Source organism: Homarus americanus, unplaced genomic scaffold (genome assembly GCF_018991925.1).
Source record: "Homarus americanus isolate GMGI-L3 unplaced genomic scaffold, GMGI_Hamer_2.0 scaffold48354, whole genome shotgun sequence".
Lineage (NCBI taxonomy): Eukaryota > Metazoa > Arthropoda > Malacostraca > Decapoda > Nephropidae > Homarus > Homarus americanus.
Window position 1 is genome coordinate 877,295 of NW_024723833.1, and position 26,276 is coordinate 903,570.

At 39.3% G+C, this 26,276-nt stretch overlaps 1 protein-coding gene across 3 annotated transcripts; it reads right to left on the minus strand.

The window, feature by feature from the left end:
* Window positions 1-4,215: 4,215 nt before the first annotated feature.
* LOC121863717 (ubiquitin-associated and SH3 domain-containing protein B-like) lies at window positions 4,216-26,276 on the minus strand. 3 transcript variants are annotated; one of them, XM_042362458.1, is made up of 3 exons: window positions 14,431-14,465; window positions 5,245-5,453; window positions 4,216-4,510 (listed from the first exon to the last, which is right to left on the minus strand). In XM_042362458.1, the coding sequence occupies exons 1-3, from the start codon at window positions 14,461-14,463 to the stop codon at window positions 4,231-4,233; spliced, it is 522 nt and encodes a 173-aa protein (XP_042218392.1). In that variant the 5' UTR covers window positions 14,464-14,465; the 3' UTR covers window positions 4,216-4,230. The 3 variants fall into 3 exon arrangements, 1 of the variants encoding a protein (XP_042218392.1); XR_006088445.1 differs by lacking the exon at window positions 14,431-14,465 and adding an exon at window positions 26,192-26,276 and having other exon boundaries at window positions 4,239-4,510; XR_006088446.1 differs by lacking the exon at window positions 14,431-14,465 and adding an exon at window positions 25,501-25,721 and having other exon boundaries at window positions 4,239-4,510.

Sequence of the window (26,276 nt, forward strand, 5' to 3'; positions counted from 1 at the left end):
GAATCTAGAAATGTCAATTATATTATCCTAACTTTAGCCTGAGGTATTATTTATTACCAAAAATTTAAATATACTATTTTCTCCCAATCACTTCTCTGGTAGGGAGGGAAGGTGGGGGGTGGGGGGTAGGAAGGGAGGGAGGGCAGAGGTGGGGTATTTTGATTGACAGATAGTGTCCTTGAAGAATATTTCATTATTTATTTACTGAAGATATTTGTTTTAGCTCATAAAATTCATACAAATTACCGGGCCAGAATATAATTTACATTGCTGGAATTCTTACAATATGATGATCATTTTGAATATAAACATCATGAATTTTGCATTAGACATACAAATTTTAGATCTAATGTAATAATTTGGTTTACACAAAGCCAATATTTTATCTTTTGTGCAAAATATATGAAGTTTACATTCAAAATATTCCCTGACCTGCAAGGAATCCAGAAATGTCAATTATATTTTCCTAACTTTAGTCTGAGGTATTATTTATTACTAAAAGTTAAAATCTAGTTTTTTCACCCAAATATTTCTCTGGTAGGGAAGAAAGGTGGGGGGTGGGGGGGAGGGTTGGGACCAACCGACCCAGCTGGCGTGAGTGTGAGGAGGGGGGGAGGCAAGGTGGGGTACTTTCATTGACAGATAGTGTTGTGAAGAATATTTTTTTTTATTACCTGAAGATATTTGTTTTACCTCATAAAATTCATACAAATTACTCGGCCAGAATATAATTTCCATTGCTGGAATTCTTACAATATGATGATCATTTTGAATATAAACATCATGGATTTTGCATTAGACATACAAATTTTTGATCTAATGTAATAATTTGGTTTACACAAAGCAAATATTTTATCTTTTGTGCAAAATATATGAAGTTTACATTCAAAATAGTCCCTGACCTGCAAGGAATCCAGAAATGTGAATTATATTATCCTAACTTTAGTCTGAGGTATTATTTATTACTAAACGTTAAAATCTAGTGGTTTCACCCAAACATTTCTCAGAGAGGTAGGAGCTAGTGAGCTGGGAAGAGGGGGGGGGGGATTTGAGTCCATTATTTGAATGGACATTAACCTGCTGACTGTATTTCTCTTAAATATTAATTGTGTGAGCATACCATCATAAAATTTAGATGTTATTTTTACTACAACATAGGTATTGTGTAGGTATTGTGTCGGAAAAAGTGGAGTTTGGGGGTCGGGCCAGTCTCTATTGGAATTAATCCCATATGTTCTGTTGTTCACTTTACGCAGTTTTCACTTTCCGCGGTACCCTGTGGGTTCAATTGACCGCGTAAATCGGGGTACTACTGTATTTATTTCTGAGAATATGGAAATGTAATATTTTTGCTGAAATGACGTACGTTAGGGGGCAGTGAAATTTTGCTCAAAGCTGCACTCTTCAGGCATTGTTCCTTATACATATCTAAGACTCCATGCCAAATTTGAAGCTGATATGTCGAGGTTTAGTCTGCCGCATTTTCTACTGAAATTTTTAAATTTACCTACAGTACTAGCCAAACAGCCGCTGTGGCGGTGCAATGTTCTGTTCAGTGTTTATCAACTTTTTTTTCATATCTCTTATTTCATTTAAGTTGTCTTGTTGCAGATGAGTATGGTGCTATGTCTATATTGATTATCAGTCTTTTCTCATTTAATTTCTCAATGTTGTGTTACTGTACTGTAATGTAGGGGAGACCTGGGTAAGTTGGCGCAGATTGCCAAAACTATTCACGAGTTTCTGGTGGAGAAAAATCTAACCCAGCAGCCCATTGTGTGTGTTGGTTGTGATGGAACCAATGTAAATGTAGGATCAGAAAATGGAGTCATTCATCATCTTGAAATGTTACTTGGTCACCCGCTCCATTATTTCATATGTCAGCTTCACGGAAATGAGCTGCCTTTCCGCGCAGTTTTATATCACTATGATGGTAAACCAAGTGGTCCTGAGCATTGGCGTGGTCCCATTGGAAAGCAGATCAAGGAGTCTTTGTCTGAGCTTCCAGTTGTCGCCTTCCAGCCAGTCAGTTTCCCTGATTTCCCTGTGTTTAATGATGAAGTGGAGAAAGATCTGTCCTGGGATCAGAAATACCTGTATAGGATTTGTAAAGGAGTTATCACAGGTGTTGTTGAAGATGACTTGGCTGCTATTGAGCCAGGTCCTCCCTGTGTGTCAAGGTGGAACACCTTATGGAGTAGAATCCTCAGGCTGTATGTAGCAACATCAAGACCCAGCCATGAGTTGAAAAGAATTGTCATTACAATAATAAAGTTCAGTGCTCCAATGTGGTTTTACATCAAGATACACCCTTACGTAACACACGGCTCAAGGAACGTATTCCAGTCCCTGCTATATATGAAACACCTGAATAGTGAGGAGGAGACGATAGTGAAGAAGGCTGTCCAGAGAAATGCATACTTCGCCCACACAGATCAACTTCTTCTTGGTATGTGTGCAGATGAGGACATGACAGTTAGAGAAAAAGCTGTCTCAATGATAAGAAAAATTAGAGAGGAGAATCAGCAAAAGGAAGAATGCACTGGCAGATCTGAAGAGGAGGAGGAAGATTCTGATGCTGCTGTTGACGAGAATTTGTTAAACTATACTGATGAGGAGGGTAAAGATGGAGATGGGAATGAGGATGTGCCTCCTGTAGTCAACATGAGAAAGGTGGTGACTCCGAAACTAAAGTGGCAAGCAAAAAACTATCATTCCATGATTAACTGGAGGAATGAACTCAAGACTGAGCCTCCTTACATTGCTTCTCTGTCAAATCTACAAATCTACAGGTTAATGACATTCTTGAGACACCATTAGTGGTGCCCAAGTGGCCAAACAGCACTCAGGCGGTCGAGAGAGGCATAAAAGTGATGACTGAAGCTTGCACTGAAGTGACGGGATACGAATCGAGAGATGGATATAGTAGGCAAAGATTATTGTCTAGGAAAATGATGCCAAGGTTCCGCACAAAAAAGAATTTCAATATGAACTTGCAATGATTTTCTATACGGTGTACCTGTAAAATAACATGTGAATTAAATCGATGTCACCCATGTAAAATTTATCATTATCCTGGAAAACATTAAATGACACCTAATTTTTGGTATACACTAAAAGTTGACAAAAAGTCGTTCACGATGCGGCAGGGTAAGTATGCATGAAATGGCATGAAATTTTGCACAGGTGTTTGTTACAGCCATACAAACGATGCCTGAAAAGTGCAGCCTGCAACTCAAATAAAAGTGTTTTTTCCCTGCCCCCTAACGTACGTATTACAGTGGAAAGTGGGATAAAATTGTGACGAAAGCAATGACTTTCGCTTTCTTTCATTCAAAAGATGTTACCGTAATCGCTTTTTGAATGGTTTTCAGTTGTGGGATTATGAGGCTAATGATAGGATAAAATATTATTGTAATACAGTACAGTTCAACAGTTTTTTAACTGAAAACCATTCGAAAAGCGATTACGGTAAAATCTTTTGAACAATGAAAGAATGCGAAAGTTATTCTTTTCGTCATGATTTTATCCCACTTTCCACTGTAATATATACGTCATTTCAGCCAAATTATTACATTTCCATATTTATTTCTGAGAATATATTCATTCAGTCACAGTTAAGGTAAAATATACTTGTGATGTAATATTTTAATGAAAATACGGTATCGTAGTTTTCTTTTGTTTCAGATTTAATTAACAAAGATTGATATTTCAAATGTAATGAAAAAAAATTTATGTACAGTATCTATAAATAAACTATAAAAAATGAATACTCTGTTTTACATCGTCCTCTGCATACCATACCATGCATTTGGCTACTTTGGGCTTGCTATGATGACGCAAGAGATCTGCCCTGGCAACTGTACCGACACTCACAGCTGGTGGTGCGTCGTTTCCATTGTTTACTGGTAGTTACTGGTAAATATTTTTCAACCTAACGAAACTATTACCCGTTTTGAGGTCGACCCCCAATTTTTGGCCAAATAATTTGGTCTTAAAAACTCGAACTACACACAGGTATATACGGTAAATAAGGACATGGGGGGCTAGGGGTTTTTTAGGGGGGGGGGGGCAGCAAAAGTACACGGATTTTTAACATTCACGGGTATCTCTGTTACCTAACCCCCGCGTATGTTAAGGGCCGACTGTATGAACTTTTACATACTTTATACATTATACACAGATATCACCTATAATGTGTGGTGTAGACAGTTTCCCTGCTGTCTAAGCTTAAACTTCGTGCACATTCAATTCTAAACAACTCACCTTAGCATATAAAGCATCTATAACATCCTGTTGGGGAAGAGAAGGTGACTGTGTGGCCTCCAGGGAAGCTTGACGTGAGTGTAGTCGATCCATAGATGATGATTCAGAGAGAACTTCAGTTGAGCGTCTGGAGCCTTCACTATTTTCTAATAGGTTTAATAATGACAGAGAGATGTGTGGACGGCGGGGGAAGGATATGGTCTCAACTCCTTCTCGACCAGTGTTGCCTATGACTGGAATAGCTCTGTTTGGGGGTGAAAGAGATTAAACATTTTTCTCAGAAGTAATCCACTAGTTTTATGAAGACTAATTTTTGTGACACTTGATATCAAACTGATCAAGAAAAGGAGAAAGAATCTGAAGCTAGTGGTAACAGGGACACCCTGGCCATCAGAAATAGAATTCATGATAAGGGTGTTCAGTCCTGATCATGTGAGAGTTCTGCTCTTATTCAGTCCTAGATAAAGAGACAGGCAGTTCTTAAAATAACTTTCTAAATCATACCAATATATTTCAGGTCACACTTTATATTAATGACTTATTCATGGAAAAAACAAAAAAAATTCAAAATGTAACTGAACAATAGAAGCTGGGGAGGAGATTAATAAGTATCCATAAACAATAAAAGAAAAGAAAACAATACAGGATAAGGATGGTCAGTAAAAATGAAGCCAATAAAATGATTGGTATTTGGATACTGTAAATATTATCAAGGGGAAGAGAAAAAATGGTGCATGAACACAATTATGGGTGACAAGAAAGGACAGTGTTGGAAAGGGTGTTCCAGCCTGCAGTGTGGGTATGGATCATAATTTTTGCAAGTAACCCCTAAGGAAATAATATTCTAAAAAGAAAAAAGAAATGTCTTTAATTTAATATGTCAATATTTATCTGTATGTATGTATGTCCATGAAATGAAGACTTTGTTATCCTGAAGCAAAATGTCTGCATAAAATATTAGTAATATTAGTTACTCACCTATGCAGTGTCCAAGCATCAGATTCTGCTGTACGTTCAATATAATTAATTGGTAAAAATCCTGTTGAACCAGTGAGCCAAGATGTCCCTTCTACCCATCCATCAGGGGAGGACACCAGGATATCTCCTTTAACATACACAAAATCTCCGATTAAAAGTTCCAGTTCATCAGGGTCTCGTGGAACGTGCGAATATAAGACCTTGTGTACCTGAGGAGAGGGTGTGTGGGTATATAAATCTCTTGTTTTTAGGAATTAAATTCTCTAAATTATTAATTCTAAAGTAAACCAATGACCTGAACGTGAGGTGAGACGTATCACTGAGAAACATATGATAACTGGACTCCTTCTCACCGTCACAGATAATACTGCTGATGGAGTGATAAAGTTCATTGATTCCATCAAGATAATTTTACTATTTAGAAAACATTGTATTACTATTTTGATCAATGAATGAAGTAAAGAAATTAGTTCTTTTCCTCCACAGAGAGTATTACAACCTATATAAACAATATCTACAAAACTATCTTTTCATTCAGTAATATTGTGTTCTACCACAGCAGAAGGACCATGCAGACTCTCCACACCAACACTACAGCACACTCATCCATAACTGCAGCTTTCTCACCACATGTGCCACTGACCTGGTATCCCATATAACTGAAAAAATACTTAAATAAATATGGGACAGATATCAGAGGAAAGAATGTGTACAAAGTATATACAGTAATCCTAAACTGGTAGAGGTACAGCAAGACAAGAGTTAATAAAGTAAGCAAGTCGTAGCACAAGTTATGAAATGGGATGAATTAATTAGTCACTAATGCAGTAGAGGAATAAGGAAATTTTCCCAATAAGTTTGGTGGGATAAAATAAATATCTAGATGCATAAGATATTTTATTTTATTGTACCTACTATACACAAAAGAGCATGTACTGTACAACAGCAATATGTGGGTTTGAGAAAGAAGGAACAGAGATAACAGGAACATAATGATTCAAGGTTACATAACAATCACTCCATAGTGTACAGTACAGGAAAGCCTCCGATAACGACGGTTCTACTAACAACGATTCATGTGTAAGACCGTGGTTAATTTAGGACCCAATTCAACTTACACCTTTAATTTCTTCGTATTTACGACGAAAATATAATAAAAAATAAATAAAATTTTCATATAAATAATAACTACCGGTAAATTCTGATATGTATTATACGAAAAAACACACACACAAAAAAACACTCCTTGCGCACTGAGGCTGCCGGGCTTGTGAGTGGTGACGCCAGCATCACTAGTATGAACAGTCGCAACTGGCGGGCCCTTTGTTTTCACACATCTGAACAGGAAAAAGAGAAAAAACTTTCTCAGGTTTCTTACGGCATTTTTTGCGTCCCTATTCAACATGAGAAGAGAGCAAGAGATGGTAGTATTGGCTCAAAAACTAAAAGAAAGTGTATAAGCTTAGCCGAGAAACTAAATGTGTTAAAACGATATGAAAAAGGTGAGAGGTCTGTGGATATTATATGGAGCAAACAATGAACATATTTTCTGAAGTGGATCCATTAACAGAATGAAGCATTAAAATTAACAGGGATATGAAAAATGCAATTGCATACCAGTGTAATTTTTATTTTGCGCGGATCAGTGGTGAAGAGGATAAAAATAAAGTAAAAGTAAATATATTAATATTTACAGACGATGAGTGGGCAGTGAACATCAGCCGTGTTAAGAGTGTTGAGGACAGTTGTTCACTTCTGAGTGTCACCATAATGTAACAAGGTTATGTAGTTTAATTTTTTATTTGGAACAATACCATTTATTTGAGTTATTTTTTGTGTAAATTCAATAGAAAGCGTTCAAGTTCTTATTTCATGTAAATTTTTTTACTACTGAATTTACTGATATAACACGAGTTGAGTGTTAGTTCAATAAGGTATTGGCAGCATAAACAAATCATCTGTCTGACAGTGGAACTGTGAATTTTGGCAAATTCTTGTCAGACATTTTTGGATGTTTGAGAAAATGATTTTGACTTTACAAAGACATGCACACTGAAAGCACGTGATACTGTAGTGGATACTCTCCCCTAAAACTGCTGATTGGTCACTTGACGTCCAGTTACCAGCCAACCAGCGGCGAGTTCCACAGACCGGGTCTCGCTTTCAGAATGCGCGGTGATTGGCCAGTTACCACCTTCACTTCAGCCAATCAGCAGGGCCGCTCACTTCACATCTCTCAGCCTGGTCCGGCAGAATCGTATAAATACCCCCAGCCTTGCGGTGAAGGTCATTCTACTCGGTATTATTGAATTTTCACACCCCACATTCTTACCACTAATCTATTATCATATTCAAATAAGACATCTAATTATAAGATAATTTCCCAATCAAAATCGACTTTTATTTTGGGTCTCTCATATTTCCAAATTCATATTCATTTCCGACCATGGAAGTCTGCGATGGGTGTCACTTAAATTATATGGAGCTGATTGCGAGTTTTGGGGAAAAAAACGAAGAAACTCTAGCATTTTTTCGATCGCATGGTGTTCTCCCGACCTCAGTAAAGTGTCGTAAGTGCAAGACTGAATGTAAATATCACAAAAACCAACATATGTGATGCTGTCCTAACTCTTCCCTTATCCCAAAGACAAAGAGACGGCAATAAGGTAAGAAATAGGTAATTCCATCATATGGTGAGAGTCAGTTAGGTTAGGTTTGATGTATGTTTTTCTAGTGTTTTTTGGTGTATTTTGTATCACTTAGCCTTTATTTTTTTTCGGAAAAATTCCCATGAAAAAAAATCGATAAAAAAATAGGCCAATTTCCGACGGAAATGAAGGTCATATTAAGAACATAAGAATGGAGGAAACTGCAGCGGGCCTATTGGCCCATACTAGGCAGTCCCATTTACACCCAACCCCTATTGCTCATATATCCATCCAACCTATGTTTGAAACTATCCAGCGTATTCGAGTTAATGATGATATTTGGTAACTTGTATCACTCATCCACTACTCTATTTCAAACCAATGTTTACCTATTTCCCACCTAAATCTAAATTTGTCTAATTTAAAACTATTGTTACGAGTTCGCTCCTGGCTGGATAGTTTGAGTACCTTTGTAAAGTCCCCTTTGTTCAGCCCTGACTTCATTTATACACCTCGATCATATCGCCTCTCACTCTACATCTCTCGAGGGAGTGCAAATTAAGAAGCTTTAACCTGTCTCTGTACTCAAGGTTCCTAATGCCCGGGATTAGTCTTGTCATTCTCCTCTGAATTCTTTCCAAGGATTCTTTATCCATTCTGTAATACGGTGACCAGAATTGAACTGTGTAATCCAAGTGGGGTCTCACAAGCGCAAGATATAGTTTTAAGATGACCTCGCTAGTCTTGTAACTAACACTCCTTTGTATGAACCCAAGTACTCAATTTGCCTTGTTTCGAGCAAATACACATTGCTTACTTGGCTTAAGATGCCTACTTATCATTACTCCTAAATCTTTCTCACAGCTGGATTTCTCAATAACATTGTTGTTCATCTGGTATCTGGTTTCCCTGTTTACATCTCCGATACTGAGTACTTTACTATACATCTCATCAGCCATTTTTCAGACCATTCGAAAATTTTTTTTAGATCTTCCTGCAGTTTTGCGGAATCATCGTTAGATTTAATTACAAGCCCTAATTTAGTGTCATCAGCAAATTTACTTATGTTGCTGTCTAAACCGATATCTATGTCGTTTATGTATAGTATAATAAATACTAATGGTCCGAGTACTGAGCCTTGCGGAACTTCGCTAGTGACGTTGATCCTGTGGGATTTAGTGCCGTTAATGCTCACTCGCTGTTTCCTGTCCTGTAACCACGCCCTAATCCATTTTGGAATATCTCCTTTAATGCCATGAGCCTCCACTTTTCTTTCGTGGGGAATCTGTCGAAGGCTTTGCTAAAGTCGAGATATACCACATCATAATTGTGCCCTTCGTCCACAGATTCAAAAACAGATATAAAGAATGTTAATAGATTAGTTAGACATGAACGCCCGCTTGTGAAGCCATGTTGGGAATCATTGATCAACTTGTGCTTCTCCAGGTGATTTCGAATAGTTTGAAATGATTGCTTCCAGTAATTTGCCTACAATTGATGTTAGACTGATTGGTCGGTAGTTAAGAGGATAGTGATCTATCTTCCTTCTTGAAAATCGGTATTACATTCGCTATCCTCCAGGATTCTGGTACTACACCCGTTTTAAGGACATGTTAAACAACTTTGCTAAGGGCATACTAACTCTTCCTTAGATTCCTTTAATACTCTGGCAAATATCTCATCGGGACCTGGTGACTTATTAGGCTTTAGTTTGTCTACTTGCGTACTAACAACGTTACTAGTCACTACTATCTCGCTTAATTTATTTTCTTCGCTATCTCTGTATAGAGTTGGCGCCACACACAAATACACTAGAAAAATATATTTTTTACTTTCTAACAGAGTGGGGTGCGGTTATGCAAATTTGCCTTCTACTCAAAGCTAGCAAAAGGACAGGACCTTGTAAAGGATATTTCCCCTACAACTACAACTGCCATTTGTCGCTGACTAGCCGACCCCTCTTCGAATTCCCCAGCCTATGCCTCGTGGTCTAAGGTCGGCTACTAGCGCCGCCTAACATAGCGGAGGTCAACTATCAAGCCACGCCTACCTCCGCTATATAAGACTTCACCTCACCGTGACCTGCCTCTTCTTCTACCTACAGCCACGCAGCACGCAACACCTCCTCTGAGCACGCACCTCACCAACCAGCTCTCTACATCACGCTTGTAACCACGCTGCCACTTCCCAGCACCAAGCTGTACTGTACATCCAATACAATATGTATACAGAGAGCGCATTGTGAGTTTCCTTTCTCTAACCCATCCTGAGTGTGAACCAACATCAGAAACCCCACAACCTCCTCTCAACAAGCTCCTCACCACACAGCAACTCCCTAGCACTGCATTGTACATATAATACATGTAGAGTTAAGCTATTCTAAGTTTCCTTTCTCACCTCCATCCTTAGTGCGAGATCTCCTATATGTACGTATGTATGTGAGCCTAACAAAGAGAAATTGGACAACTAGCCACATACAATATGCTAAAATACATTAATATGGCAAGTATGTGAAAACACTTTGAAGGTAGTGGTTTGCATTAAATTGTAAAGGCATTACATTCAAATTAACTAAATACTTTTAAACCTTAAGTGAAATTAAACAGAAATTATTAATATGGTCATAATTTTGAGATCTACTGGATGTTTGCTTTGTCTCTGAATGCATTTTGGGCTGATCGTATCATTACATTACTTGTTTGCCAGTCAAAGCATGCTATGGAAATGCTATAGAAGAAAATTGTCTAAGAATTGCATGAACTGTAAAAAAATTTATAGTTATTACTAAGAGCGACACGGGTGTAAGGGTAAAAAAATTATCACAGTCTTTATCATTACATATTACATATAGCCATTCTTTTTCACTATCATTACCACAATCAATTAACAATGATCAGCATTGTAATCTTTACCTGTTTAAGTTACCTATCGTCATTTCGAAGCACCCATTTAATATTCATACCATTAGGTATGCAAGTAAATCACTGTAGGTGCGCGTGATCTAGGTATATGCTGATAACCACAAGGAAAGAAGAAAACACGAAGTTCCCAAGCGCTTTCGTGTAATTCACATCTTCAGGGGTGAGTACAGACTAAAGAGAAATACAAACCAAGGTGTATATATACAGAGGAGGGTGAGACCAGGTCCACAATGGTCAGGTTTTAGGTAATGACCCTACTAATCTTTAAATAACACACAACGGTTGGTGGTCAGGTCAGATGGTCAGGTGACCCGACCTTCTCACCTGGCTACAAATCTTCTTAATTACAAAATTGTCCAGCTTGTACATGCCGTTACTCAAATTCATGTTGAATGCTTCGGTATGTTTGATAAGACTAGATTCTATGATGTTCCTACTATCAATTGAATTACATGGTAATATTGAGGAGGCATTATCCCAGTCAATGCAATGCTTGTTATCCCTCAAATGAACAAACAGAGCATTGGATTCCTGGTCTGTCCTAACACTGTATTTGTGTTGTTTAATTCTAGTTGCCAGATCTTTACCTGTCTGGCCTAAGTAAAACATATTACATTCCTTGCAAGGAACTTTATAAATGCAACCAATTGTGTTGTTGGGGGAGTTCTTGATTAACATTTGTTTAATAGTGCATGAGTTTTTAAATGCCACATTGACGTTCCAGGTTTTTAGTTGTGAAGGAATGTGTGAGAAATTTTTGTGAAATGGTAATATTAAGATATTCTTATGGGCATGGGTGGGCTTGGGATCAGTTCTATAAAAAGTTTTCTTAGTAATGTTTAGGCATTTGTCTATGAAAGATCTAGGGTATTTAAGGTTTGAGCCAATATTTACTAGAGTTCCTCATAGATTCCCTGGATGATATTTCACTGCCCATCTCGAAAGACGACTTCATCGAAATCATCAAACTATGTATTAAGGATTCCAAATTCGAATTCAATGGAGAATATTATGCTCAAAAATTTGGTATGGCAATGGGTAATTCACTCTCACCTGTATTAAGCAACCTATATATGGAATTCTTTGAAAAGAAACTATTAAGTAATATTTTACCACCTTCAGCAGTCTGGTTTAGATATGTTGATGATGTATTATGTCTCTGGCCATGTAATGAGGACCTAAAAGCTTTCCTGCCACAACTTAACAACTTAGCCCCCTCGATCAAATTCACTGTGGAATTAGAGCAAGACTGTAAATTGCCATTCCTAGACTGTCTGATACACAGAATAGGTAACACTTTTAAGTTCAGTATTTATAGAAAACCAACTAATGTGTGTTCATACATTCATTATTATTCTGCCCACCATAATAAAGTCAAACAGTCAGTATTTTCAACAATGTTTTTACGTGCCTTGAGAATTTGCAGTCCGGAATTCATCGATGAGGAATACAAATATATATATAATATTGGCTCAAACCTTAAATACCCTAGATCTTTCATAGACAAATGCCTAAACATTACTAAGAAAACTTTTTATAGAACTGATCCCAAGCCCACCCATGACCATAAGAATATCTTAATATTACCATTTCACAAAAATTTCTCACACATTCCTTCACAACTAAAAACCTGGAACGTCAATGTGGCATTTAAAAACTCATGCATTGTTAAACAAATGTTAATCAAGAACTCCCCCAACAACACAATTGGTTGCATTTATAAAGTTCCTTGCAAGGAATGTAATATGTTTTACTTAGGCCAGACAGGTAAAGATCTGGCAACTAGAATTAAACAACACAAATACAGTGTTAGGACAGACCAGGAATCCAATGCTCTGTTTGTTCATTTGAGGGATAACAAGCATTGCATTGACTGGGATAATGCCTCCTCAATATTACCATGTAATTCAATTGATAGTAGGAACATCATAGAATCTAGTCTTATCAAACATACCGAAGCATTCAACATGAATTTGAGTAACGGCATGTACAAGCTGGACAATTTTGTAATTAAGAAGATTTGTAGCCAGGTGAGAAGGTCGGGTCACCTGACCATCTGACCTGACCACCAACCGTTGTGTGCTATTTAAAGATTAGTAGGGTCATTACCTAAAACCTGACCATTGTGGACCTGGTCTCACCCTCCTCTGTATATATACACCTTGGTTTGTATTTCTCTTTAGTCTGTACTCACCCCTGAATATGTGAATTACACGAAAGCGCTTGGGAACTTCGTGTTTTCTTCTTTCCTTGTGGTTATCAGCATATACCATTAGGTATATTACAACATTCATACCTTTTTTGAGCCACCGTAGTAAAGACATTTCCGACGTAAAAATAAACAGAACTACTGCTCATCAGTCGGAACCGACGCACACTTCACTGTTCAACTAGTATACCACAAATAAACACAAAGAAATTGGAAAATCTTAAATATAGGAGGCAGTCCTGTGCTGGTCCGTGAGTGACGTTGAGTCACGTGACGCGTCTGCTGGTCTCTGCAGAGTCAGAGACTGTACAAGAACTGTTCATGTCAAGAGACTCAAGAGTAGACTGAAACAGCGTTAGCAAAACCGATCGATAAAGTTTCGACATCCTGGAATACTTCTGTTCCTAATCGTCTCTTCAAATAACAATATTTGTATCTGCCTATCTATGGCATCTGAACAACTTTTTAATAGCTTTCCTGAATACCTGGATATGTAACAGATACTGTACAGTATTCGTTTTCAGACACAACTCGAGGAGAGTTGCAAATGAAATGAAGCATAAAAATAACCATAATGTAAATCCATCGTAAAGACTAAAATTCTCTCGCACTGACCATTGTAACTGGGCAAGTCTGTTTAACTATTGTGCTTTGTGGCAGAGCACCATAAGGATTATAATCTTAACTGGATTTCATAAGTCTCGAATGGAATTAGGAAAAAGTTTCAAAACGTACTACATGGTATAAAAAAAGAGAAAAAAGTATAGCAAATGTAAAAATTTGCTCACTTCGTATCATTTTGGTCAGCGTCGTAAGAAAGTATCCACTTGGTCAAAATGAACCCAAATGATACTTTCGTATCCCACTGGGAACACTGTCAATAGAACCATCGTCACTCACGGAAACAATGCCGTCTTGTCTCCTCTTGTATGTTTTAATATTATACGAATTATTAATGAATTGCATTGTTCATTTCACACATATAAACATTAATTCAATCAAATACATATTCAGTAATACACAATAATGAATCTTTTGTACATATTCTTAATATAAATTACGCTGTTTCCTTAAATGCGTAAGTATACTGTATGTTGGTGGTCCCAATCCACCTCGCTTTTTTCTTTGCCATTAGTGGTGAGCTACTTCTATTGTTCCATTTATTAACATTAAATAACATTACTCCTCTTGAGTGATCTTATTATTATTATTCATTTATACTGTATAATGTGCATTCATAAACATTAATTAAAGAATATAGTTTGCCTTTTTCATTAATTTTATTGTTTGGGGGGAAAAGAGGGTAAAAAGCCACACAAGGGTTATGAAAAGGTCACACTTGGGAATGCATCTCATTATTATTGCTATATTTTAATGGTAAGTAATGATTCACGATACGATGACTAACCTTACACCGCAATATTGGAGGACATATTACCATCATTATTCAAGGCTTTACTGTACTGTACTCATAAAAGATAAGATAAGGTTCTGGTGATAATAATGATAAAAAGTTACAACACATTGTAGGTAGTAGGCAGCTACCAAACAGGGAGGGATGACCGGATAAAACCCCAATGGACAAAATCCGTCTCATATAAAATATAAAATAAAACACTTTTATGTTTAGTTTAGTTTAGGTTAGGTTAGTGTTGAAAAATGACAACCCCATTGGGGTTTTGTTATGGAACCCAGAGAGGTGCTACCACCTGGGAAGATATTGGAAGCATAATGTATTGTCTAATGGTAGACGCTGCTGCCACATGGCATCACGAAAATTGTGACCAAGTCCCAGGTTGTTGCTCTGACTTTCTGCCTCATTTACACACAATTGCAGGGTCAATTGTTCTTCTTACTTTGACAACACAACATACATACTGTATATCATTTCTCATTATTTATATATTTTTGTATTTTGTATTTATTTATGGCTCTTTATTATTACTATTATTGTTATTATTATTATTGTTATTTTTATTATTTTATTATATTTTCGCCCACCGGGCCTTGATGTGGGTCGTAAAACGACCCGTGCTCGGGTGGGCTAATGCCCGTAAAAAAAAATAAAATAAAATAAAATACTATACCGGGGAATATATACTTTAATAATTTATTTTGACTCCACTCCACTGTAATCTGGTCACTCTACAAAGGTTATAAAAGGCCACACACTGCTCATATGTACTCTCATCCACCACAAATTGAAGATAATTTAAATTTAAAAAAATGCATCAGTACCTAACTGCTAAATATCTGGTTTAGGGGGGCTTGTCAGGTTAAGGATCATTTACAAGTACTGTACTGTACCTAAAGAAGACTGGCCATAAACCAACTAATCCAGCTGGGGAACCTTCACTGTACATTATTGTCATCTTCTGTTTATCATCTTTACTTGCTTTCATAAGCAAGGTTATCTTGTAGTGGATCTCTCCCCTACAACTACATCTGCATTCCAATGTGACAGTATCCTAGTAACCAGCGAGCTGTTCAGGGGGGGGGGGGTTCACCAGCTGCTACATCTACCCTAGCAACGGAGTCAAGAAACCAGAGTTCCTACGGGTTTACTTCCGGCTGCTGTGTATATAAGCTCGCAGTCTCTCCATTGAGATTCATTCTGCCTTACATTCCTGAACACGCAACACCTCCTCCAAGCAAGCTCCTCGCTGTCCAGCTCTCACTCAACCTGGAGGACAGCAACACGCAACATCTCCTCTAACGAAGCTCCTGCACAGATACCTCCTCAAGCACGCTACTCACTGAACGTGTCTCTTGACCAAGCTTCTCATCACACGGCATCTCCAGCACCAGACTGTCTTTCATATAATATATTTTATATAAGAAAACCACCATCTTGGAGTTTCCATCAATCCCATCCTGAGTGCTAGACCACATAACATCACGAAACCCAATAAATGGTGACCCCCGGAAAAACGCACTCACACAGGATGGAGGACGAACGGATCTCTCTACCGACTTTCAACCACAACGTCGAGGACTGGTTAGATCATGTAGAAGCAATCCTCAGCAGCTCACAAGCTACTGACAAGCAAAAGTACAGTGCCCTGCTCTCCTCCTTGCCCACGGAAGTTGCCATGCATGTATCATGGACTACTTCCAACCCTCCAGAAAACAACAAATTCGCCACCCTGCGGGAAGCCTTAAAACCGCATTAACGACGGACCCGCCCCAGTCTCCTACAGAACCTATCTTCTATCTCCCTTGGAAACTCAACTCCGGGACTTCTCTGGGAGGAGATGTGTAGGCTGAACTCCCGGCACGCAGACAGACTTCCCGAACCTATCCTGCGCCAGCTTCATGCACAAAAGCTCCCCACACAAGTACAGTGATTTCTGCTATAACGCGTGTTTTGATAACGCGAATTTGCTCTAACGCGATTTATGAATTAGGAACGATATTTGTATAACGCAAACGCTTGTTTGCTATAACGCGATTTTTGCTTACTATTTCTCCAATTTTGTGGTATTAACTGTGAATATGGTAAAGAAGAATATCAACAAGAAGCGTTCTGGTGATAGAATTCCCGGTGATGATCGTAAAAGAAAGGATATAACACTTGAAGAGAAGCTCGATTTTATCAACCTCAAAATCACCCTTCTCCCCCATCAAGTAAAGTGTTACATTTACTGTATGATTTCATTATTAGATATGAATGTAACATTTATTTAGACTGTGCTATCCTTTGTGTTAGGCTAACTACTAAATTTTTTCAATTTCGAGTAATCTGCACCTAACCCTATTTTCTCCATAAGCCCTGTTATTTCTATTACGCGATTTTCTATAACACGATATTTTACAAGAACACAATTATCGCGTTATAGCAGAACTACCTGTACATATCACCCTGTCCGCAGTAAATTACTCGTCGACACCTGAACTTTACGCAACCGCGGCAGATAGAATATTCAACGAATACACTGCTGTGTGCCATGCTGCTGCAAACCACTTAGTGGTCACACCTCCACTTAGCCCCGGTTTCGTCAACCTGATCAACGCTCCTCAGAGAAGCAGCATTCCACCAGACAAGCAAGACATCAGAGACTTGTTGCAAACTTTGAACTGCAGGATGGACACCATTGAACAGCTCTGCTCCTCCATGCCTGCTTCTTCTCCTGTTCCTGCCCCACGTACTGTGTCCTATCAACCCCAACACCCCTGTCCTGCCCCAGACTCCGCCGCCAGCCCCCAGCACAATGTACAGTGGTCCCTCGGTTAACGAACACAATCCGTTCTAGCAGGTTGTTCGTTAACCGAAACCATTGTTTCAATGGGTTTTGGGTAATTGGTTCCAGCTCACCGAAAATTGCCTAAATTCAACAAAAATGGTAGAAAAGTTCACTTACTTTGAGGTGTGTATGTAGAAGGCTCCTGGATGATGATGATGATGATGATGGGAATTAGAATGGGGGTGGAGGAGAAGAAAGAAGAGAAGGCATTGGGGTGGAAGAGTAGTCACCCCATGGCACCATTTCACCCATAAAATTTTAGTTCTCTTGGTGTATTTCAAGATTATTTTCTTTAAATCAACAATGCACTGCATTATATATTGTCAATATGTAAAATATATTTCAAAATGACCAATAATTTGCTTGGAAACACAGAAAAAAAGTGTTTAGTTGAAGAGAGTCTCAAGCAAGATGTTACCTCCAGTGAAAACAGAGAGAGACTAATGCCTATTTGCTGTGTTAAGAGGCTGGATGGTGCGCATTAAACTAGTCACTTTACCTTCAATTATGTTCAATAATTGTTAAAATGACTAAAAAATTTAATATTAAACTTTTAAAATTATTGAATAGTATAAACTTCTTGATATTTACTAAAATAGTAAGGAATTTAAGCCCTAGAACTGATTAATGTATTGGCGGACTAATACTAAAGCTGGTTGACCGGCCAGTGCAAGCGAAAACATGTTGAGGTCGATTCGTAAGAAATTCGTTAACCGAATTTTTGTTCGTTAACCGAATTTTTGTTCGTTAACCGAATTTAAGAATCTTATGGGAGGCAGTTCGTTAACCGAAATTTCGTTAACTGAGGGACCACTGTACCTACCTTCTGTTGGTACCATCAACGTTTTGGCGCTAAAGCTAGACGCTGTGAGGCTCCCTGCAACTACACGGCGAAGCAACATCGACGAAGACTGGTAGGCACCATAACCTCCGCCACTATCAAGCAGCACATCACACGCCTTACTTCTGACCTTGACCACTTCACTCCTGCTGCCCGTCACGGCCTACTACAAACACTACATTAGGCGGTTTCTGCATTCAAGGCTACTGCCCCACGCCAGCTTTCCCACCGCCCTGAACACATTCATCCCGCACCTCCTCCGCCAGTCTACCCACCATTGCCACTTAGAGCACCACCTCGCCCACAACATTTCTGCATACCCTCTTTTCATCCTCAGGTACCTACTGCTCCTGACGACCCCGCAGCCGGCCCTAATGACCCAGATACCCCACCCGGCCCCCCTCCACCTGCGGCCATAGACGCACCACATTCTTCGCCAGTACAACCTTCTCTTATCCACAACCCTCCTTTTCCCTCTGCTTCTCCCACAGAACTCGTGCCACCAGACAGAGTCGTCTCCCGCAGCGTCCGACTGATCCACGCCCCTGCCCGTTTTGTCTCACATGTGAGATACAACCCTGCTGACAACAAGTCTTCCGCAGCGCCCGGAGGGGAGGGGGAGTATTGTAGTGGATCTCTCCCCTACAACTACATCCGCATTCCAATGCAACAGTATCCTAGCAACCAGCGAGCTGCTCGGGGGGGGGGGGTCACCAGCTGCTACGTCTACCCTAGCAACGGAGTCAAGAAACCGGCGAGTTCCCACGGGTTTACTTCCGGCTGCTGTGTATATAAGCTCGCAGTCTCTCCATTGAGATTCATTCTGCCCTACGTTCCTGAACACGCAACACCTCCTCCAAGCAAGCTCCTCACTGTCCAGCTCTCACTCAACCTGGAGGACAGCAACACGCAACATCTCCTCTAACGAAGCTCCTGCACAGATACCTCCTCAAGCACGCTACTCACTGAACGTGTCTCTTGACCAAGCTTCTCACCACCTTGGAGTTTCCATCAATCCCATCCTGAGCGCTAGACCACATAACATCACGAAACCCAACAATCTAACATAATGGATAATTCCATTATTCAAATGCTTATTTTATGATATAGTACAGCTGTACAGTATTGTATAGATACATCAGACAACTGTTATACCTAACAGAGAAGAATTCAATATTGTATGACTGAACTGTAGGTAGATAAGCAAAATGAGAAATGATAAAAATGTATTGGGCACAGTACTGTACATGGGAAATTGTTGACTGCTGTCCTGAGATGTTATTGGCATAGTAAATCATGCATCAAAGCTTGTTGGTTAAAGCAAAACTGGTCCCCACATCAAGGATCTATAATATCACCATAAATGTTCAATATTTTTATGGAAAAAATCGTAAGACAAGTGATAACAGGATTAATGGAAAAGGGAAGGTGGGAGATACTGAAGTTACACTTACTGAGTATTAGTGAGTGTGTTTAGAAGAGTATACAAGGAAAAAAAAATAATGTGGACAAAATTAAATGATGAAAATACACTAAGTAGAAAGTGGAGACTGGGAGAAATGAATGTTAGTTTAAATGGAGACAGAATGGAGGAAGTGAAATGTTTAAGGTGTCCGTGAGTGGTGAGGTCAACAGATGTAACGATGATTGATGAACAGAAACTCTGAGTATTGATGGGGCAATCACCTGATGATTGAACACCTTCATGCCATTTAGTGTCAGGGGGTGTTTAATCAACAGGTTAAATAAGCAAGGGTTCCTTACCTTTACGAGAAACAGAAAAAGTCTTTATACATGTGAGTGAAGGGAGATACATTATACTGTACAGAGAACCTTGTGAGTGGAGGAGACTGCATAAATTGCACTATAAATAACATAAGTGTGGCAACAGTTTCCAGTATTTTACCTATCAGCAGCCTGCAGTAGATGAGATATATGAGGCACTATGACTCAAAGATTGATCATTATTCAAACTTGGCTCAAAAAGGAGTGAGTGTATGGGAAAGTCCTTTGTCACCAAAAAAAAGTGACAACCAGAAATAAATCTTTGGAAATGAAATTCATATCCAGTTTGGAAATCATTCAATCAAGGTGTTCATAACCAGAAAAAATCTGAATATCAAAATATTGATACAATTATGAAGAGTGCCAATAACATCCCAAGTTTATAGATGACTTTCCTGACAATATCTAAATTTTAAAAGCTTCTGTTTACAGTACAGTGATCCCTCAGTTAACGAGCGCCTCGGTTAATGAGATTTCGGTTAACAAGTTACCTCCCATAAGATTTATAACTTCGGTTAACGAGCAATCCCTCGGTTAACGAGTTTCTTACGAGCCGACCTCAACAAGTTTTCGCTTGCACTTGGCGGTCAACCAGCTTTAGTATTAGTCCGCCATTACAGTAATCGGTTCTAGGTCTTAAATTCCTTACTATTTTAGTAAATATCAAGAAGTTTATACTATTCAATAATTTTAAAAGTTCAATATTAAATTTTTTAGTCATTTTAACAATTATTGAACATAATTGAAGGTAAAGTGACTAGTTTTATGCACGCCATCCAGCCTCTTAACACAGCAAACAAGCGTTACCGGTAGTCTCTCTCTGTTTTCAGTGGAGGTAACATCTTGCTTGAGACTCTCTTCAACTTAACGCTTTTTTTCTGTGTTTCCAAGCAAATTATTGGTTATTTTGAAATTTATTTTACATATTGACAATATATAGCGCAGTGCAGTGTTATTTTAAAGAAAATATTCTATATTTACAGCAAGTTTATACCTAAAAGATCACGTGTTGACATTGTTTGAATCCAGCATGGGGCCTAAGTGATCAAGAAAAGCGATTTCAATCCAAACCAAGCAGGAAATTATAAAAAAACATGAACAAGGCATTAGAACAAATGCGCTATGCAAAGAATATGGCATGTCGACATCAACTGTGTCGACAATTCTTGCACAGAAAGACAAATTTAAAGAAGTGAAAGTGAGAGACAAATCTACCAGTGTTTAAAATTAATCCCTAATTGCAGAAACTGAGAGGTTACTTCTCATCTGGATTAGGGAAAAACAGATGAAAGGTGATTCAGTTTCTACTGAATTCATTTGTGAAAGAGCCAGGGAGATTTACGAACATTTAAAGACAGATCAACCTGGTTCTTCAGGCACAGAATTGAAGATTTTCGGGCCAGCAAAGGCTGATTCGAAAAATTTAAGGAAAGAAGTGACATTCTCAGTGTTGTTAGGCATGGTGAAGCTGCTAGTGCTGATAAGGAAGGGGCAGCAAAGTTTTTAGTGGAATTTAAACAACTGATGGAAGAAGAAAATTATCTTCCACAGCAAGTGGACGAAACTGGGCTGTTCTGGAAAAAGATGCCCAAAAGAACATTCATCACCAAAGATGAAGCCTCTTTACCTGGGCATAAACCCATGAAAGACCGTCTCACTCTATTGCTTGGTGCCAATGCTTCAGGGGATTTCCGACTGAAGCCTATGCTTGTCTACCACTCTGAAAACCCCAGGGTGTTCAAGCAACAGAAAGTGGTAAGAACAAAGCTTGGAGTTTATTGGAAGTCCAATCGTAAGGCATGGGTGACAAGACAGCTCTTTAATGAATGGGCTGTTGATGTGTTTTGCCCTTCTGTCAAGAGCTACCTAACCACCAATAAACCCCCTTTAAAGGCTCCTCTCCTCATGGATAATGCTCCTAGTCATGACCCTGACCTTGCCAGAAATTTGGAGTATCAATTTGACTTTGTGAAAGTGTTGTTTTTGCCTCCCAACACTACATCAATCATACAGCCAATGGACCAGAATGTGATCAGCAACTTCAAGAAGCTGTACATGAAGAAAATGTTCAGGAGGTGTTATCAGGCAACTTCCAATGATCCTGAACTAACACTGAAACAGTTCTGGAAGACACAATTCAACATCCTGGAGGCTGTAAAATTGATTGTGTCATCATGGCAAGAGGTCTCCACTAGATCCCTCAATTCTTCATGGAAAGCACTGTGGCCATCAGTAGTCCATGATTTTGAGGGATTTGAGGAAGAAACAGAGTTGGACCAGGAGATTGTGTCCATTGGTCAGTCATTGGGCCTTGAAGTGGAGGAGGAGGATGTGGAAGAGCTTGTGATGTCTCATGAGGAGGAACTTACTCCTGATGACTTGAAGCAACTGCATGAGATGTTACAGGTAGAGGCTGACAGTGGTGAGGAGGAAATTGAAAGTGGTGACCATATGTCAGCTAAAGAGTTGAAAGATGTGATTTACCACTGGGAGAAGTTCAGGGAACTGGCTTCAAAGCACCCAGATGTGGAAAAAACTGAACTAACTTTGTGTCATGTCGAGGACTCAATGGTCTCCTTCTTTAAACATAAGTTAATGGTGAGGAGGAGAGATGTCCCACAGACCACAATTGACACTTTCTTCAGTAAAAGGCAGAGGGAACAAGATGCTATCCCTCTGCCTTCCACTTCAAGAAGGAGAGAGGATGATGCTAGCCCTCAACCTTCCACTTCAAGAAGGAGAGAGGATGTTCATGGTGGAGAATCTGTCAGTCCAGAGGTTCCTGACATTTTCATGGAAGGTGACTCACCTTCCAAGAAGCAGTAAAATGCTTCTCCTCCACTTCCACTTCCTTCTCTTCTCCCTTCTCCTCCTCCACCTCCCACTTCAAATTCACATCAGCATCATCATCCAGGAGCCTTCTAAATACACACCTCAAGGTAAGTGTCCATTTCTAAAATTTTTGTTGAATTTAGGCAATTTTTAGTGAGCTGGAACCAATTACCCAAAAACCCATTGAAACAATGGTTTCGGTTAACGAGATTTTCGGTAAACGAGCAACCTGCTGGAACAGATTGTGCTCGTTAACCAAGGGACCACTGTAGTATGTTTTTGGAGAGAGACACTACTACCAGCTGAAGAAGTGAAGGATTGATCTTGATATAGGGGGCACTGTACTGTATTCTACTTACAAGCAAAGCCCACAGCCAGGTAACACTTGTACAGACACTTGCCTTATTTGGGTTGTCTAGGTCATTGACTATACCCTTATATGGTAGTAAAGTTAATTGATTATAAATACAGTATTTTATAATTTGATCACCTCCCTGTCACACCCAGTGTCTCCACTGCAGGATACCAAAGGCTGCCCTGGAGATGAGAGGCAGGAGGCCCTCTAGAGCTGAGTCTATCTTACTGTCATCACACAATGGCTGTAACCCTCCCATTATATATACAGTAGTAATATTCATTTCACTGACTGACCCTACTTATATGAGTTAATCTGAAGGCCCCTAAAGGGTTCATGTATTAACAAAATCAAGAGTAAACATGTCAAATCCTCCCCCAAGACATATGCAGTGAGAAATTAAACTTGCAGGCCTACACCTAAATGAGAGTTGGCCAATGAGCCTCTCAAACTACCAGCCACCACATGATGATCCCATGCTCATAAGTCATTCCACGCCAGGAGAAGCTGAGGCCTACACTCTCTCTCTCTCTCTCTGTGCATGCATGCGTGTGTGTGTGTGACACTGTGACAGGTAAGTCAGCAAGCCTGAGACCAGTAAATAGGTAACCTGGACTTGGAAGGATCAGTAAGAAATCAAAACATATTTGACTAAACAAACAAAGAAAGACATGAGACCAGTCTTCTTTGAATGACACCTAGATCTATGGTACAGGCATCCCCTGCAATATGGAGTACCGGGTTATGGAAATTCGCGCTTATGGAATTTTGAAATTATGACCCCAAAATTCCCCATACAGACAAAAAACTCACTCGTTTGGAATTTTGGTACCCACAAGACGGTTGCTGCCCCACAACAACAATGATGGTTTCGGTCAGTTTGAATTCAGTCTCCAGCCTGTGTTCAGGTTTGCCTCTGTGTTCAGGACTGTATTACTGTGTATTCTTATTCAAGATGAGTGATAAGAGGTCATCAAGTGCAAGTGCTAGCAGTGGTGGTAAGAGACTACGAAAAGGAATTAAATTGAAAACAAAATTAGATGGGTTAAGAAGGTTTGATGAAGGAGAAAAACTCAGTTACATTGCCAAAACATTGAGCAATCCAAGATAATAGAGACAAAATTAAACTAGTGCTAAAGTTGCTACTCCTTTAACTGCCTGTACTCTGTATTTCCATCACAGTGATGTGATGATAAGTATGGAACGCTCACTGAGTGTGTGGAGTAAGAGCCAAAACCAATCAAAATGTGAAGATTCTGTATGAAGATTTGGTAAAGGAACAAGGTGCAAGTCCTGATACAAAACCTGTTAATGTCAACAAAGGTTGATTTGAATGGTTTAAGAAATGCCTAAACCTATATAACATTAAGATGGCAGGTGAAGCAGTCAGTGCTAATACTGACAAAGCAATACTCAGCAGAACTAAAGGCAATTATTGAAGTATAAAAGTGTACAATATTGATGAAACAGGCCTGTTCTGGAAGTGCATGCCAACCAGGACATTTATTTCAACTGAAGAGAAGACTGCTCCAGAATTCAAGGCTTCAAAGGATCGTCTAACACCTCTGTTGAGAATGCAATGCTGCTGGAGATATGAAGTTAAAGCCCATGATTGTGTACCACTCTGAAAATCTAATGGCTATCAAGGGCTATGCCAAACCTAAGTTACCAGTGATATAGCATTCTAATAAGAAGGCATGGATGACTGCCAGCCAGCCTCTTCCAAGATTGGTTCATAAACTGTTTTTGTCCAGTAGTGGAAAGGTACAGTAACAGCAGAAATATTTCCAACAAGGCCTAGTTACTGTTAGATAATGCTCCCAGCCACCCAATTAACCTTAATGATTTTTCTAGTAATGTTAGAGTTTCATACCTGCCAAAGAACACAACTGCATTGCTACAGCCTATGGATCAAGGTATGATTGCCAGTTTTGAGGCCTACTATTTACATAGAACATTCAAACAAATTATAGCTGCAGTTGATGGGGAGGAACAACAATAAGTAAGAGATATTTGGAAGAAGTGTAACATCATGAATGCTGTAGAAAACATTGCTGAGTCATGGGATGAGGTGAAATGTACAACAATGAATGGTGAGTGGAAGAACATCTGGCCAGACTGCATCCACGATTTTCAAGGTTTTTCCCAGGTTCAAACCTTGAATGAGGTGCAACAAGAAATAATAACTCTGGAAAATGGTGCACGGTTCAAGGACGTGGATCACGATGGTGTGGTTGAGTTGTTGGAAACACACAGAGAGGATTTGTCAAATGAAGATCTGTTGTTGATGGAACAGGAGGGAGCTGCTGGTGAGGAAGGGGAGGATATAGAAATTCCAACTACAGCCATGAATTGACAACAAAGGTTTTGGCTAAAGGGATTAGTCTAATGGAAGAACTGGTGCAAAACTTTGAGACTAACGATCCAGATTGTGACAGTAGCCTCAAATTTGCAGAGGACTGGAGAACCTGATGTCTGGCTACAAGGAGCTGTACACTCAAAACTGTGCCGTCAACGACAGACCACTTTAGGCAAGTTCTTTGCCCCAAGACCACAGCCAGCAGCAAATGAAGATGATGATGATGATCCACAGGGAGAGGCGGAAGTCAGCAGTGACTCTCCGTCTCCCTCCCAGTAACTCCAATTGCACCACCTCACCTCACTCAGCACTCAACATCATTTCTGGTAAGTGAATTTCGAGTGTTTTGCGCATTTCTTATCATGTTTCATCATGATTGACTCATTGTAGGTATTTAAAACTGAATATTTTCATTCACCAATGTGCTTGAGTCACGATTTTGGGCCACAAAAAATTTCTGTAGGAACGCATCTCAACTTATATAATGGGAGTCAATGGAAAAAATGGTTTTGCGACATGGAATTTTGTGATGTGGAAACATTTTCAAGAACGGAACAATTCCATAACCTGGGGGATGCCTGTATAAGCTGCCAACTATCCTTAATGTGTCACAATGGGGTCTGACACTTAGGTTTGTATAACAAGCAGACTGAGGGAAAGCTGAACAGGAGATACCCACTCTCACTGATGGCCAGCTGGGAAGAGAATTCCAAAGTGGCAAGCTGAATAGAAACTGAGTGGGGGGACCAATACCTTAGCATAATGCTTGATAGTTGGATAAACTTAGTACTCGAGTGCTTCTCACCTCTTCAGGGCAACCTTTGCTCCTGATCTCCAA

Coding starts and splice junctions, on each gene's coding strand:
- LOC121863717 (XM_042362458.1), bottom strand. CDS start 14,463: ATGGTAATATGTCCTCCAATATTGCGGTGTAAG. Junction 5,454..14,430: donor CTCCAATATTGCGGTGTAAG/GTTAGTCATCGT, acceptor CCCTCTCCTCAG/GTACACAAGGTCTTATATTC. Junction 4,511..5,244: donor GATGCTTGGACACTGCATAG/GTGAGTAACTAA, acceptor ACCCCCAAACAG/AGCTATTCCAGTCATAGGCA.